Raw genomic sequence first — 16,905 nt, forward strand, 5'->3', positions numbered from 1 at the left:
TCATGAGCTTCATCCAGAAGTACATTGAGGCTGTTGTCCTCCAGAAATCGGTCAGGATCTACCCAAACCAGAAACCCTCGATCAATAGTTTCATGCGAAGAGCACTTACCGCGCAACACAGAGCTTACATTGCTGGTAATCAGCAGGAGTTCAAGAAATGCAGCTACAATTTGTGCGAAGTCATCAAGGCAGTGAAACGACAATACAGGGATATGACCCAGACACAACTCTCCACCAACAACACACGTAGCTTACGGCAAGGTCTGCACCCCATCACAGACTTCAAAGCTAAGCACAGTGATGCTACCAATATCGCTCCTCTTTCCCAGATGAGCTAAATCTTTTTCATGCTTGGTTTGACTTTGCCAACACTGAGCCCCCGATCTGCACCTTGGTCATCTCCGAGGTTGAAGTACGCAGGTGTTTCCAGCGACTGGACAGTCACAAGGCTGAGGGAGCAGATGGAATCCCAGGGCAGGTACTCAGAGTGTGAGGCTGGTGTGTTTACTGACACTTTTAATCTCTCCCTCTCCCAGTGTAAAGTGCCCTCCTGCTTCAAATTATTCACCATTGTCCCTGTACCAAAAAAGACCAAGGTAACATGTTTGAACACCTTGAGTCCTGTCACACTCACCTCAATAATAAGCAAATGTTTTGAGAGGCTGGTCAAAGACCACATCTGCAGCATGTTGCTACTCACACTGGACCTACAATTCGCGTATAGACACAACCGATCAACACAGATGATGCAATAGCCATGGCTCTACACACTGTCCTTACACATCTGGAGAAGAAGGATGCTCATGTGAGAATGCTGTTCTTGGACTACAGTTCAGCATTCAACACCATAATTTCCTCTAGGCTTGACAAGAAGCTCAAAGACCTCAGCCTTCACCCTGCCTCGTGCAGCTGGATTCTGTACTTTCTGTCAGATCGCCAGCAAAGGGACAGAGGTTTTTCCCTCACCTCTGCCCCTCTGACCCTCAACACAAGTGTCCCTCCTTTGTTGTGTCCTAAGCCCCTCCTTTACTCTCTGTATACCCATGACTGTGTCACCAACCATTGCTCCAATCTGCTAATTAAATTTGCTGACAATACTACATTGATTGGCTGAATCTGAAATAATAATGAGGCAGCCTACAGAGAGGAAGTCATCACCCTGACACAGTGGTGTCAAGAAAACAACCTTTCCCTCAATGTTGCATAACCACTGTTTGTGGATTACAGGAGGAATAGAGATAGGCTAACCCCTATTGGCATCAATGGATCTGGGGTTGAGAGGTGAGCAGCTTTAAGTTCCCTGGCATACACATCACTGAGGATCTTATGTGATCTGTACATATCAGCTGTGGGGGTGAAAAAAGCACAACAGCACCTCTTTCACCTCAGGAAGTTGAAGAAGTTTGATATGGGTCCCCAAATCCAAAGGACTTTCAACAGGGGCACAATTGAGAGCATCCTGACTGGCTGCATTACTGCCTGGTATGGGAACTGTACTTTCCTGAATCACAGGACTCTGCAGAGAGTGGTGTGGACAGTCCAGTGCATCTGTAGATGTGAAGTTCCCACTATTCAGGACATTTACAGACCAGTGTGCTAAAAGCACCTGAAGGATCACCGGGAACCCAAATCACCCCAACAACAAACTGATCCAGCTGCTACCATCCGGGAAAGGTACCACAGCATAAAAGCCAGGACCAACAAGATCCGGGACAGCTTCTTCCACCAGGCCATCAGACTGATTAATTCATTCTGATACAATTGTATTTCTATGTATTTCCTGTCCTGTTGTACATACTATTTATTACAAATTACTATAAATTGCACATTTAAACGGAGACATAACGTAAAGAGTTCTACTCCTCATGTATGTGAAGGATGCAAGTAATAAAGTCAATTCAATTCGTACATTTTCTCTTTCCAAATACACTACATGGTTGCTGAGCATTTTCAACATTTTCTGTTTCAATTTCATTTGTGGGTCTTTTTAGAAGGATGTCTCTACTATCCTGCAAATATGAGGACTATTTCATTATAGAATCTGCTGAAATGAGAAACCTGGCAGTTAGAGGTGTCCTGCACTGCAACCCAAAGACACTGCCTTGAATGGTACATTCAGAACATTGATTTGGGAATTTATAAGCCCCTGGTTCATTGATTAGGCAGGAAATAAATTGGGATTAAAGATCTTCGCCTCTAACTGGATACTTCATTTTAAGGAGATGACATGCAATGTTTGTTTCAGAGTACAAGAAGTCGTGCATAGGAATTATAGGCTGTTGGCTTTAGAAAATTGGTTCCAGTAAGAATTCACAATCAAAATGCAAATTAAACACCACCCGCATTAAAAAAAAATTGGCTGTTTCTCTTGGATTTAATGCTTAGCAGACTTCTGAACTTGAAGTCAAAAAACTTGAAAGGGAGAAAATTGTTAAGCCAAGGAAAAAGGGCAGGGATGTGGGATGAATAGATAACACTTTAAATAGAGTAACAGGTATAATGTGCCAAATAGCAGTCTTCTGCGTGCAGTATTAATTGAAACTGTGTCTTACAGCAATTAATGTAAATTTTATTCAGGTACTGCACTTCATAAAAAAATAACAGGTGATACAGATGTTAAAGTAGACTTTTGAATGCCTGGAATAATCGAATATTTTTGACTCTTTTGGCAAATTTTATGGGAGTGTAGGTCAATAGATATAGAAACTATGTTTCTACAGGATATTTTTAGAGAAAAGTATTTCTGTAAAAAACTCCAAGAGTATCAGTTAACTTAAATGACATTTAACATTATTTTACAATTACGTCCCTTCCAAAATATGCACTCTTTGGTATTTATTGCAAGCCATAATATGGAAAGAGAACTGTAGCTAGCCTTATTGATAGTGCAATATTGTTTATTATTAAATAAATGAAAATTGGTTAATTAAAACATTTAAATATGCACAGATATCTCTACCAATATTCTTTAAAAATGAAAACAATGAATTGCCCCTTAAGCACCAATTACATTTACTGGGCCTGGAATAATATATAAAGCTTAATGTGATCTTAAAATATCCTAAACATTCAAGTTGTTTAGTGCCATGTAATTATGACCAACACCCACTCAAACTGGCATGATCAGTTCATATTGAGATTGCTAAAACGCTTGGTTTGTTTGTGTACATTATGGATACTTGCTTATTTAATTGACGTAATGCAGAGCTTTTTTGGTTTTCTGTACCAAAAATAAGTCAAAAATGTCTGCACAGAGCAAGTTAAATAATGATAACATGTATAATGATATAAATATAGGGGAAAAATCCCAAAGTAGCTTGCAACGAGGCATTAACTTGTGCCTTGAATTCCCTTTTGAAAGTGTTAGAGAGGTGTGGTCTCAAGTGAAAACAAAACTGCAAATGAAATGGGCTGGGGAAAGAGTGAAAAGGATCGCAGAGAAGGGAATGTGACTGAAAGACAAAAGATTTCAGACATTCAAAAGAAGTAAAAGGTTCAGACCAGAATCTGTTTAATGACGTATTGTGAAGTTTGTTAATTGCATCATCAGTACAATATAACATTTAGTAATTTAAAAAACTATAAATTACAGTAAGACATCCCAATTAACTGGAATCCACTGCATATATACAGAGAATTGAAACACATCGGGAACAGTATGTTTTGGCCCAATTGGCTGAAGATTCGTGGAAATAATTTAAAAGGTATATGGTGAACTAATTAACTGAGTAACAAATTATGTATTTAATTTGTTTTGTTTTGTTTCATTTAGAGTGAAGGGAAGGAGAAAAGCAAAAAAAAAAAGAAAAAATTACCAGAAATCGATGTTCATGCCATCAGGTTGGAGGCTACCTCGACAGAATACAAGGTGCTGCTCCTGCACCGAGAGTGGCCTCATCATTTCAGAAGAGGAGGCCGTGGACCAACATATTGGAATAGGAATGGGGATAGGAATTAAAATACTTGAGCAATGGGAAATTCCACTTTTGGCGAATGGAGCAGAGGCGCACGACAAAGTGCCACTGTCCCCCAAATTACATCGGGTCTCACCAATATAGAGGAGGCCCATTGAGAGCACTGGACACAATAGATGGCCCCAACAAATTTGCAGCTGAGATGTTCCTCGCCTAGCAGGATGGTTTGGAGCCCTGAAAGGAGGGGAGGGATGAGGTGAATGAGTAGGTGTAGCATTCCTGTCACTTGCAGGGATATGTGCCAGGAGGGACAACTGGACAAAGGAATCATGGAGGGGACAATCCCCGTGGAAAGCAGAGAGGGTGGAGGGAGGTAATGATGTGTTTAGAGGTAGGATCCCATTGAGTATGGTGGAAATTACAGTGAATAATGTGTTGGATGCAGAGGATCATGGGGTGGTAGGTATTAACAAGAGGAACTCTATCACTGTTAAGGCAGTGGGAAGATGCAGTGAGCGCAGATGTCTGGGAAATGGAGGAGATGCAGGTGAAGACAGCATCAAATGCTGAAGGAAGGAAAACCCTGCTCTCTGAAGGAGGAGGATACCTCTGATGTCCTCATCTTGGGAACAGATGCGGTGGAGACAAAGCAACTACTTTACATTGACAACTGCATTGGTGCTGCTTCATGCACCCATGCTGAGCTCCTCAATTTCATCAACTTTGCCTCCAACTTCCACCCTGCCCTTAAATTCACTTGGTCCATTTCTGACACTCCTTCCCCTTGCTTGATCTCAGTCACCATCTCCGGAGACAAACTGCTTTCCAACATCTTTTGTGAACCTACCGATTCCCTCAGCTATTTTAACGATGACCCTTCCCACTCTGTCTCCTGGAAAAATGCTATTCCCTTTTCTTAGTTTCTTCGCCTTAAAATCAAGATCTAAATGTAAGTTGTATGTGAGGGAAGAAGCAAATTCTTAATGAAAGATAATTACAAAAAATGCATGTCTGATTAATTCAGGGAGGGCCACAGAAAGCTGACGGACTAGTTGCTACTCTAACCAATAACTGTAAGTTGGAGAAAAATAAAAGTGTGAAAAGAGACTGAAGCTTCTCGTTACAAGCTGTAATATACACAAGAAATCAAGCTTGCTGTTATCCAATCCTTTCCTTTCACCTCAGAACTCACTTGCATGGTGAAATATTCTTGATAATATGCATTGATTTCTTTCATTATGTGATGCTGCACATGTTCCGTTTTTAAATATTAACAGTATAGTGCAGGAGAACAGTCTAATTGGACTGCATCTCGCAAAAGTATTTCATGTCAAATGGAATATTTAATTATGTTAATACAGCAAATCATAAACAATACCTTGAATTCACTCAGAGACCAGGAATTTTCAGCTCTCAACACAACAAAATGTACATTAGTAAATGACAAATGGCTGTGTACCTACGAACCCGCCAGCTGTGTAAACACCGAGGAATTTAAAATGCCTTTTTAAAAAAATATACACAATACAGATCTTTGTCATTTACAAGTTTGGAAAAAGTTAGTCATCATCAGTTAAAAACAGGATATCCCGCCATTATTGTAAGTGTAATTAATAACAGCACCTTTTGTGAGAGTAAACTTCGCAACAAATTAAAAGATTTACTGCTTCAGTAAATGGATCCAGGAAGCTTGCATTAAAATCAAACTGATCTTCTTATAAAATCACTCTTTTAATATTTGCTCGCTTAGAAGCCTGTATATTATAAGTTTATTTACAAGAAAGATGCTTACGTGGCATGATTCCCTGGTCCACCAGCTGTTCTCTTGTTCGTCTTTGTTGTAGCCTTAATTGAAGTACTGTAAGGAAAAGGAAGGGGAAAAAATAATATGAAATCAATAAAGAAAAGCAGGCTTAAATAAGACATCAATAGATTGGTGAATCAAGTATATAACTAGAATTTAATTTCTCTTAACACTGCTGTAGTGATCACTCACAAGGGATTATCAACACAACCAACCTTCCAAATGCCAGAGTAGTTGACTTCATTTAAAATAATCAGTCAAGCTTTTATTGTGTTGATTAACTGAGAAGAATGAGGTCTCTAATTGTCTACTGTTCTGGCAAGGAAAGAAAGTCATTTTTACAAATGGAAGTTCACAGAAGTATAATCAACATGTACCAATACCCGTGTTTGCAAAACAGTACTGTAATATTTTCAACTCTCTCTCTACAAAAGCCTGAAAGCATGTACCAACAGGCTCAAGGACAGCTTCTACCTACTGTTATCAGACTATTGAATAGATCTCTTGTATAATAGAATAGACTCTTGGCCTCACAATCTACCTCGTTATGATCTTGCACTTAACCCACACTGCACATTTTTGGTAGATTTTACACTTCGTGCTGCATTGTCATTGTTTTACCTTATTCTAGCTCAATGTACTATGTAATGATTTGATCTGTATAAACTGTATATGAGACAAGCTTTTCACTATCTTTTGTTCATGTGACAATAATAAATCGATACCTCTGTTTCTCTTTCACACACACAAAACTGATACATGTACTTATTGAGAAGAGTTTTCAGCATCAGTTCTTTGATTTTAATCTCAATTGACAAAAAATTACATTTTTAAAGTAGCAATCAAGGCAACTCTGCTAAACCCTATCCTTTGCAAATATGTGAGTGGTTAACAAACTATTCATTTTAAATCACTGTGATCACACCTCACAAAAAGCTGGGACAGCAAACCAGAGATATTGCTGGCTGGATTACAAGTGGACATTAGATATTTTCATGATTTTTTTTCGGTTTAGCATCATCACTCCTACAATCCTGATTGATAAACTACATAACCTGGGCCTCTGTACCTCCCTCTATAATTGACTTTCTAACTGGAAGACCACAATCTGCACTGATTGGTAATAATACTTTCTCTTTGCTGATTATCAACATTAGCACACCTAAGGGATGCCCTGTGTGGCTAGGCATAGCTCAAATGCCACCTATAAATTTGCTGATGATACAGCTACTGTTGATAAAATCTCAGATGGAGACCGAGGGCATATAGGAGTGAGATATACCAACTAGTGGAGTGGTGTTGCAGCAACAACCCTGCACTCAATGCCAGTAAGACCAAAGAGCTGACTGGGGTCTTCAGAAACGGTAGGACAAGGGAACATGAACTAATCCTCATAGAGGGATCAGAAGGGGAAAGTCTGAGTGATTTCAAGTTCCTGGGTATCAAGATCTCTGAGGATCTAACCCGGTCCTAAAGTAATGATGCAGCTATAAGGTGGCAAGAGAGTGGCTATATTTCATTAGTTTGAGGAGATTTGGTTTATTACCAAAAACACTACAAATTCAACAGATGTACCATGGAGGGCATTGCTACAGAAAGTTGTAAAATTAGTCAGCTCCATCATGGGTACTAGTCTCCGTAGTATCCAAGACATCTTCAATCAGCGTCCATTATTAAGGATCCCCCATCACCCAGGGCAAGTCCTCTTCACATTGTTACCATCAGGAACGAGGTACAGAAGCCTGAAGACACACACTCAAGTGATTCAGGAACACCTTCTTCCCCTCTGCTATCCGATTTCTAAATGGACATTGAACTCATGAAAACTACCTCACTTTTTTTAAAAAAAATTATGTTTTTGCACTAATTGTAACAATTTAGTATGCATATATATTTGCTGTAATTGATATTTTCTGCAATTTATCATGTATTGCATTGTACTGTTGCTGCCAAGTGAAAAAATTTCACAACATATGCCAGTGATATTAAATCTGATTCTGATTCTATAAATGGATGACTAGTGTAAAGCTTATTTACAAGCTTATACAGAATTTCTGTCAAAGAAACAGTAGCCATCCTTTTGAAACATGGTCATTGATACAATGTCAGTAATCATGGCAAACTATTATACGAAGATATATTTTTATTTGAAAGTGATAGTGGATGACGAAAAAAAATTGCCAAAGGGTGGCATGATAGCATAGTGGTTAGCACAATCACTTTAGAGCACAAGCGACCCAGTTCATTTCCTGCTGCTGTCTGTAAATTTGCACGCTCTCCCTATGACTGCATGGATTTCCTGCCACATCCACATTCCAAATACTTACAGGTTAATAGGTTAATTGGTCACAGGGGTATAATTGGACAGTGTGGGCTCACTGGACCGAAGGGCCCGTTACCATGTTGTATCTTATTTTGTACTCCTTTGAAAGTGGCATCATGTGAGATGGTATAACACAGAAGCTTAGCTTAACGTATTATCTGATGGACAGCACATTGGTGAATCCATCCTCAGTACTACTATGGCAAATTTTATGTTTAAATTTCTTGAGGTAGACTTTATTCCATAACTTCATGATTTAGAATGAGAGATTGAAAGTACTAAAAAATAAGGTAGAAGGCAGGCAGGGCTTGCATGCCTTTACTTCTTATAAGGTGAAACCTAACAGCACAAATGGCAATGGTACTTCACTCTCCAATGAGTTCAATACCTTTTATGCCCCTTTGAACAGGAGAATAACCAACTGTGTGAATCCCAACAGCATCGAGTGATCCTACAATCACAAAAGGGTAAACCCCCACAAAACGTCAGGCTCTGATGGTGTACTTGGCTGGGTACTGAAAGCCTATGCCAACCAATTGGCTAGAATGTTCTAGGACATCTTCAACTTCTCACTGATACAGTCAGAAGTTCCCAGCTACTTCAAAAGGGCATCAATCATACTGGTCCCAAGAAGAGCATGGCGAGTTCCTGAGAACCCAAGATGCCACCTGGAGTTCAGCCATCTGGCTCTTAGCTCTTGGTAGGGTTACCCTTGGCAGTAAGGTCAAAGAGGAGGTTCCACACAAAGATTAATCTAGTCAAGACCTCGATGGTGGAGCTGGCTGAAGATGAGACACATAACAACGGCAGTGAAGGCAGAGGAAGGCTGCAGCAGTAAATGGTCTGCAGTCGTCTTGGATACCATATCACTGGACACTGAATCCTGAATCATGATCTGTTAAGAACCACGTGGGTGCTATTGTGCATTAGTCTTCCCATGTTAAATAAAATCACACAAAGGTGTTCTCCATTAAGGGAGACCCTTGCAAGTGATCACCTACTACTTGTATACCTTTCATGCAGATCAATTAATTACTACAGTGTATTGAAGAAGTAAAAAGTAAAACAATAACAGAGCAGAATAAAGTGCTACCATTACAGTGCAGCTAGACAATATGTGCAAGATCAGAATGAGAAACGTTATGAGGTTTAGAGTCCATGCTATCCTACTAAGAAATTATTCCATAGTCCTACAACAGTGGGACAGAAGCTGCCCTTCAGCCTGATGGTGTGTGGTTTCAGTCTACTGCATCTTCTGCCTGAGGAGGGAAAGGATAAGATGTCTGCAGTGGGTAGTGTCATTGATTATACTGCTTTATTGAGGCAGTGAGGTGTACAGAAACACTACTGAGTGACGGCTGGTTTCCGTGATGCACTGAGCTGAGCTGTGTCCACATCTATCTGCAGTTTCTTATGGTTAAGGGCAGAACAGCTGCCATACCAAGTCATGATGGATCGGAATAGATGTTTTCAATAGTGCATTGATAAAAATAGATGAGGGTCAAATGGAAACACATCAAATTTCTTTAGCCTCCTGAGGAAGGAGACCTTTCTTGGCTGTGGTGTCCATGTGGTTGGACCAGGACAGGCTACTGGTGATATATAGGAACTTGGAAGCTCTAGACCTCAGCACTGCTGATGTAAATATGAGCATGTGTGTCAACACCTTCCTGAAGTCAATGACCAGCTATTTTATTTGGAAGACATTGGAGGATAGGTTGTTGTTATGACACCATGTCACTCAGCTCTATCCCTTTCCTGTACTCTGACTCAACATTATTTGGGATAGATAGATAGATAGATAGATAGATAGATAGATAGATAGATAGATAGATAGATAGATAGATAGATAGATAGATAGATAGATAGATAGATAGATAGATAGATAGATAGATAGATAGATAGATAGATAGATAGATAGATAGATAGATAGATAGATAGATAGATAGATAGATAGATAGATAGATAGATAGATAGATAGATAGATAGATAGATAGATAGATAGATAGATAGATACTTTATTCATCCCCATGGGGAAATTCAACTTTTTTTTCCAATGTCCCATACACTTGTTGTAGCAAAACTAATTACATACAATATGATATGCATCTAAATCAGTATCTCAAAAAGCATTTATAATAGCTTTTAAAAAGTTCTTAAGTCCTGGCGGTTGAATTGTAAAGCCTAATGGCATTGGGGAGTATTGACCTCTTCATCCTGTCTGAGGAGCATTGCATCGATAGTAACCTGTCGCTGAAACTGCTTCTCTGTCTCTGGATGGTGCTATGTAGAGGATGTTCAGAGTTTTCCATAATTGACCGTAGCCTACACAGCGCCCTTCGCTCAGCTACCGATGTTAAACTCTCCAGTACTTTGCCCACGACAGAGCCCGCCTTCCTTACCAGCTTATTAAGACGTGAGGCGTCCCTCTTCTTAATGCTTCCTCCCCAACACGCCACCACAAAGAAGAGGGCGCTCTCCACAACTGACCTATAGAACATCTTCAGCATCTCACTACAGACATTGAATGACGCCAACCTTCTAAGGAAGTACAGTCGACTCTGTGCCTTCCTGCACAAGGCATCTGTGTTGGCAGTCCAGTCTAGCTTCTCGTCTAACTGTACTCCCAGATACTTGTAGGTCTTAACCTGCTCCACACATTCTCCATTAATGATCACTGGCTCCATATGAGGCCTAGATCTCCTAAAGTCCACCACCATCTCCTTGGTCTTGGTGATATTGAGACGCAGGTAGTTTGAGTCGCACCATATCACAAAGTCCTGTATCAGTTTCCTATACTCCTCCTCCTGTCCATTCCTGACACACCCCACTATGGCCGTGTCATCAGCGAACTTCTGCACATGGCAGGACTCCGAGTTATATTGGAAGTCTGATGTGTACAGGGTGAACAGGATGGCCTATTATTGTGGTGTCATCTGCAAATTGTACACAATGCTCCAAGTGCAGCCTCATCAGTGTTCTGTAAAGTTCAACATAATGTACCAACTTTCATATTCCAATGTCCTGACCTTTGGAGTCAAAAGCGCCTTGTGTCTTTTCAGACTTCTACCTACCTATGTTGCTACTTTCAGGGAAAGTGGACATAAGACACAAGGTCTCTATTTATCCACATCCATTAGCACCCTACCATTGACTGTATATTTGCCTCCTCGATTTCACCTCTTAAAAACATTAGCTCACATTTGTTGGGATTAAATTCCATCTGCTACAGTGAGTTCTGTTTTGCATGGGTCTGCAAAAGGCTGCAGAGGATTGCAGAGTCAGCTAGTTTCATCACAAGCAAAATCCTCCCCACTATTGAAGGCATTTGCGGGAGAAGGTACCTCAAGAAGACAGCACCCATCACTAAGGATCCTCACCATCATCTACATGCTCTTTTCTCATTATTGCCATCGGGAAGGAGGTACAAGAGTTGGAGACCCACACTCAATCATTCAGGAATAGTTTCTTCTTTCCCCTCTGCCATCAAATTTCTAAATAGCACATGAACACTATCTTGCTTTTGCACTACCTAATCAATTTTATAATTTATAGTAAGTTTATATCTTTGCATTGTACTTCTGCCACAAAACCACACATTTCATGCTATCTGTCAGTAACAATCTGATCCAGTTTCCCATCTAATCGAAAACCTGCCGTGTCCTTTGACAACCCTTTCTCCACAACACCATCAACCTTTGTTACTTGTAGTCGTCTTAAACATACCTCCTGTATGCATATCCAAATCATTAATATCACAAACCTTAAGAGACCATGCTTTGACCCTGCAATACACCACTGGCCACGGACTTCCAATCAGTAAAACATCTTTCCACAGGCTCCCCGTCTCCTGTCATCAATCTCATTTTGACCATAAGCCATAGCAGCAGAATTAGAATATTTGGCCTATTGAATCAACTCTGCCATTCAATCATGGCTTATGTATTTTCCCTCTCACATCCATTGTCCTACTTTCTCCCCATAACATTTGACACCCTTACTAATTAAATTGCTATCAACCTCTGTTTTAACTATACCCAATGACTTGGCCTCCACAGATGTCTGTGGCAATGAATTCCACAAGTTCATCACCCTCTGGCTAGAGATCCAATTAGCCAGCTTAACTTTGGATCTCCTGAGCCTTACCCATCCTGTCACGTGGGGCTTATTCCAATACTTTACTAAATTCCAGATGGACAATATCAACTGCTCTACCATCATAGTTTCCTCAGTTATTTCCTCAAAAAACTCAATTAGGGAAGCAGAATTCACCTCCCCCCCCCCCCCCCCCCATACAGCAATGATGACTACTGCTGATCCACCTTGCCTTTCTAAGTGTACCTAAATCCTATTCTGAGAATTTTCTCCAATCATCTCCCTATTACTGATGTAAGGCTTCAAAGGTTTCAAAAGGTACATTTCACCGCATACCACCCTGAGATTCATCTTCTTGGGGGTATTCATAGTAAAAATAGAATCAATGAAAAACCACACACAACAAAGATGGACAAACCAATGTGTAAAAGACAACAAAACTATGCAAATATAAAAAAGTAAAAATAATAGTAATAAATAAATAAGAAACAAATATCAAGAATATGAGTTGTAGAGTCCTTAAAGTAAGTCTATTGGTTGTGGAATCAGTTTAGTGTTGGGTTGAGTGAAGCTATCCCTTCTGTTTCAAGATCTCTCATTGGTTTAGGGGTAATAGCTATTCCTGAACCTGTTAGTGTGGAACCCGAGGCTCCTTGACGAAGGATGCTGCATTCCTGCAACAGCACTCCTTGTTGATGTGCCCCACGGTGGGGAGGTCCTTACCTGTAATGACTGGGCTATATTCACTACCTTTTGTAGGCACTGTTCAAGGGCATTGATGTTGCCATACCAGGCCTTAATGCAACCAATCAGTGTACTCTACATCATGCATCTATAGAAGTTCATCAAATTTTGAGATGACATATTGAAACTTTGCAAACTTCTAAGAGAGAAGAAGTGCTGCCATGCTTTCTTTGTAATGGCATTTGTGTGTTGGACCCAGGAATTTAAAGTTGCTGACCCTCTCCTCCTCTCATCCCCTGATGAGGACGAGCTTAATGGATGTCCAGTTTCCTCCTCCTGTAATCAATAACAAGCCCTTTAGTTTTGCTGACACTGAATATATTGTTGTGGCATAATTTAGTAAGATTCTCCCTCTTATGTGCTGATTCATCACCACCTTTGATTCAGCCAAAAACTGTGGTATCATCAACATACTTAAATATGGCATTGGAGCTGAACTTAGCCTTGCAGACATAAAGACATGAAAGCCGGTAGAGCAGGGGGCTAAGCACACAGCCTTGTGGTGCATCTGTGTTGATGGCAATTATGGAGGAGACGTTGTTGTCAATTGGAACTGAATAGGCTCTGCAAGTAAGGAAATTGAGGATCTAATTGCACAAGGATGTATTGAAGCCTAGGTCTTGGAGCTTATTGATTAGTTTTGAGGTGTTGATTGTTGATTTTGAGGTTTTGATGGTGTTGATTTTAAGTCAACAAAGAGCTTCCTGATGTATGTATCTTCACTGTGCAGATATTCAAGGGTTGAGTGAAGAACCAATGAAATGGCATCTGCTGTTGACCTGTTGTGATGGTAGGCAAATTGGAGTGGATCCAAGTCACTCCTCAGACAGGAGTTGACATTGTTTCATCACCAACCTCTCAACACATTTCATCACAGTGGAAGTGGACGATAGTCATTGAGGTAGGTTGCCACGTTCTTCTTGGGCACTAGTAAAATTCACAATGTTTATAAAGCTTCCAACTGTTATAAGCAACTTAAAAGCTTAATAGCAGTAGATTGTATGACACCAACTGCCTTTAAGTCCACTTTTCCCTTTGTTTCCCATGAGGCTTGATTTAGCCTAGGTTCAAAAATCTCCCAGCTTCCATAACCATCCAAGATGCAAATCATGAAATTCCTGACCCTTAAACTGCAGAAATACATTCTCATATTTATAAGTTGAGTGCAACGAATTAAAATTACCCAATATACTAGACTTAATTTCACGGTTGATTTACTATTTTTTTTCTCAACATTGATTTGATTAGGCTTCAAAGTCTATAGGAAACAGTTTTATGAGTAGTGTACTCTGCTTTTCTCATCTGTCAACACACACAATAAGGTAGGAATCTTGGTTGGAAATTAACCTTGTTAAAAATAATTTCAATGCTGGCTGAAAAGCCCACAACCAGAGTTTGAGTTATAAAACAAAAGGTGAAAACTGATGTATTGGATCTTTGTTAAATGGATATCTTCAGCAATTAAATCCATCTGGATCTCTCTTCCAACAGGAACCACCACATTGTTAGGGGTCAATCACCTAAACTGCACTTCGAAATGGACTCTACATGTATGGAGTTAAGGATATTCATAAACAGACAAGAAAACTCACTTCCTACAGAAGATATAAACACAGAAAATGCTTGGAACACTCAGAAGGTAGGCAGCATCTGTGTAAACAGAATCTTTCAGCATTTTCTCCTGCTGTTAAAGATCTTGAAAATTGTTGTAGGAGAATTTTAAATATTTTAGGGTCTTCAACACTTCATGTACACACACCATTGTTAAAGAGTACTTAACAGATTTATAATTGGTGTGCACAAAAAATAATGTTAAGCACTACAACTGATATTAAATATATTGGATTAAAAGCAGAATTAATCAATTCCCATATCTAACTGGAGGAGAAATTTGAAAAAGGGTTCCAATTCCCTATCCATTCACAGTACTGAATGACAAATTGCATTAGAGGTTAAGTTTTGCAATGCTATTTAAACTACATACAATAATTTCAAAAACATTCTGACTTTTGAGATTGCAGTGATGAGCGATGATGAAAAGTTAAAATATTTTCTATTTTGATGGACTATATGACATGTGCAGAAACTGCGCCAACAATGCAATTTTGGAACAGTTCAATCAATTGAATTTCCTCCTTAACACTGTTAAACATTCACGTCTAAAAAACTGAAATGCCTGGCCTAGAGTGCATTAAGGAGCCAATCTGCAGCACATCAAAGAATGTTCCTGCTTGAATGGTCACAGATGGTGCTAAGCATATGTGACAGAAGTGGCCCCTAGCTGTGTATTCATTGAACATATCAGAGCGGCTCCATATGTTCATGTACCATGCACACTGTGGACCTGAAAGAAATAAACTGATATAATGGAATTTGCTCCTAGCCTGCTTTTTCATTACATTTAAAATCGACAGCTAATTTCATAGTGACTAAAATTGTTCTGCTCTGGAATCCACTTCCTAGGTATCAATACTTGTATATTTAATATTAATTATGATTAAAATAAAAATTCCCAGCTACCAATACATCTCAATATCTAACATTAACTTGGTTATATTTAAAAATAATTGAGTTACTCACAGCTCACTTAATGGCTTCTCATAGTCGAATACAACCATTCCTACCCTGCTTTATCCCCAGTATGATATATTTATTTACTGCAATATCACTTACTGCTATTTCTGCTTAAAACAACATTTGAAGTGCAGATATACTCACCCTTCAGTAATCTTCTTGGGTTTTCCAAATTACCAGATTAGGGTATGGGTTAGTAGGTTAATTGGTCTCATGGGTGTTAATGGATGGTACAGGCTCTTTAGGCCAGAAGGACCCGTTACTGTGCTGTATCCCTAAATCTAAATTTAAATCTGTCACTTTGCCTGCTGGACTTCAGGCAAAACTGTTGAGCAGCAGATTGCACAGGATGAATTTCTACAGGTTCACAATCAGTGCCTGAGGCTATAATAAAGAAGAGGCATATGGACAATTAAAATAAGACTGACTGGCTAAGAGTCTATATACTAGAGTCATAGAAAAGTACAGCACACAAACTGGCCACTCGGCCCACCTAGTCCATGCTGAAACCATTTAAACTGCCTACTCCCATCAACTTGCACTTGGACCATAGCCTTCCATTACCCCTACCATCCATGTACATATCCAAACTTTGAAATCGAGCTTGTTTGCACCACTTGTGCTGGCAGCTTATTCCACACTCTCACAACCCTCCAAGTGAAGAAATTTCCCCTCACGTTCCATCAGCTATTAGGTACAATAGATAATCCAAGTGTAAATTACAGTCAAATTGTGTGGATTTTCAGATTTATTATTTGCTCCATTTCCTTGTTAAATTCATTGCTTATTAACAAAGTCTTTAATGAACTGGTATAAAGCAGCAATATTTTTGTATATAATTATTATTTTAGAAAATAGACATATTAAAATCATTCCTTGCCTTTATTTTTTGATCATTCATGACGCAGAAATCATTGACAGTATTTTTTGCTTAAACTTTAATTGCCCCCTGAAAAGCCTCTTTTTCTTAACTGCTTTAATCCTCGTGGTAAGATTAACCCTATTATGTTATTAGGTAAAGATCTCAAACATTTAGCCCCTGGAATTAAGGAGGAATTAGGATGTTATAGGAATCAGGATCAGATTTATGATCATTAAGTTATATAACGTGAAATTCGTTATTTTATGGCAACAGTACTGTGCAAAGACATAAAAATTACCATAGGTTACAAAATAAATAGTGCAAAAGAAAAAGGAATAAAGGGGATCGTGTTCATAGACCATTCAGAAATTTATGCTGGAGGGGAAGAAGCTGTTCATAAATCATTGAGTGTGGGTCTTCAGGCTCCTGCACCTTCTCTCCAGTTGAGGTAACAAAAAGAGGACACATCCTGGATGGTTGCAGACTAAGTCGGTTTCATCGCAAGCACAACTGTCTCCAACATCAAGGACATCATCAAAAAGCGGTGTCTCCAGAAGGCAGCATCGATCGTTAATGACGCTCACTAACT

General features: G+C 39.5%; 1 protein-coding gene across 6 annotated transcripts in view; it reads right to left on the reverse strand.

Moving 5' to 3' along the window:
* mrtfba (myocardin related transcription factor Ba) overlaps window positions 1-16,905 on the reverse strand; it is a 235,305-nt gene that overhangs the window by 51,472 nt on the left and 166,928 nt on the right. For all 6 annotated transcript variants that reach the window (XM_073060479.1, XM_073060480.1, XM_073060482.1 and 3 more), the window contains one exon: window positions 5,707-5,772. In XM_073060479.1, coding sequence (XP_072916580.1) covers window positions 5,707-5,772 — 66 coding nt within the window. The remainder of the gene's footprint in view (window positions 1-5,706; window positions 5,773-16,905) is intronic.

Source organism: Hemitrygon akajei, chromosome 11 (genome assembly GCF_048418815.1).
Source record: "Hemitrygon akajei chromosome 11, sHemAka1.3, whole genome shotgun sequence".
Classification (NCBI taxonomy): domain Eukaryota; kingdom Metazoa; phylum Chordata; class Chondrichthyes; order Myliobatiformes; family Dasyatidae; genus Hemitrygon; species Hemitrygon akajei.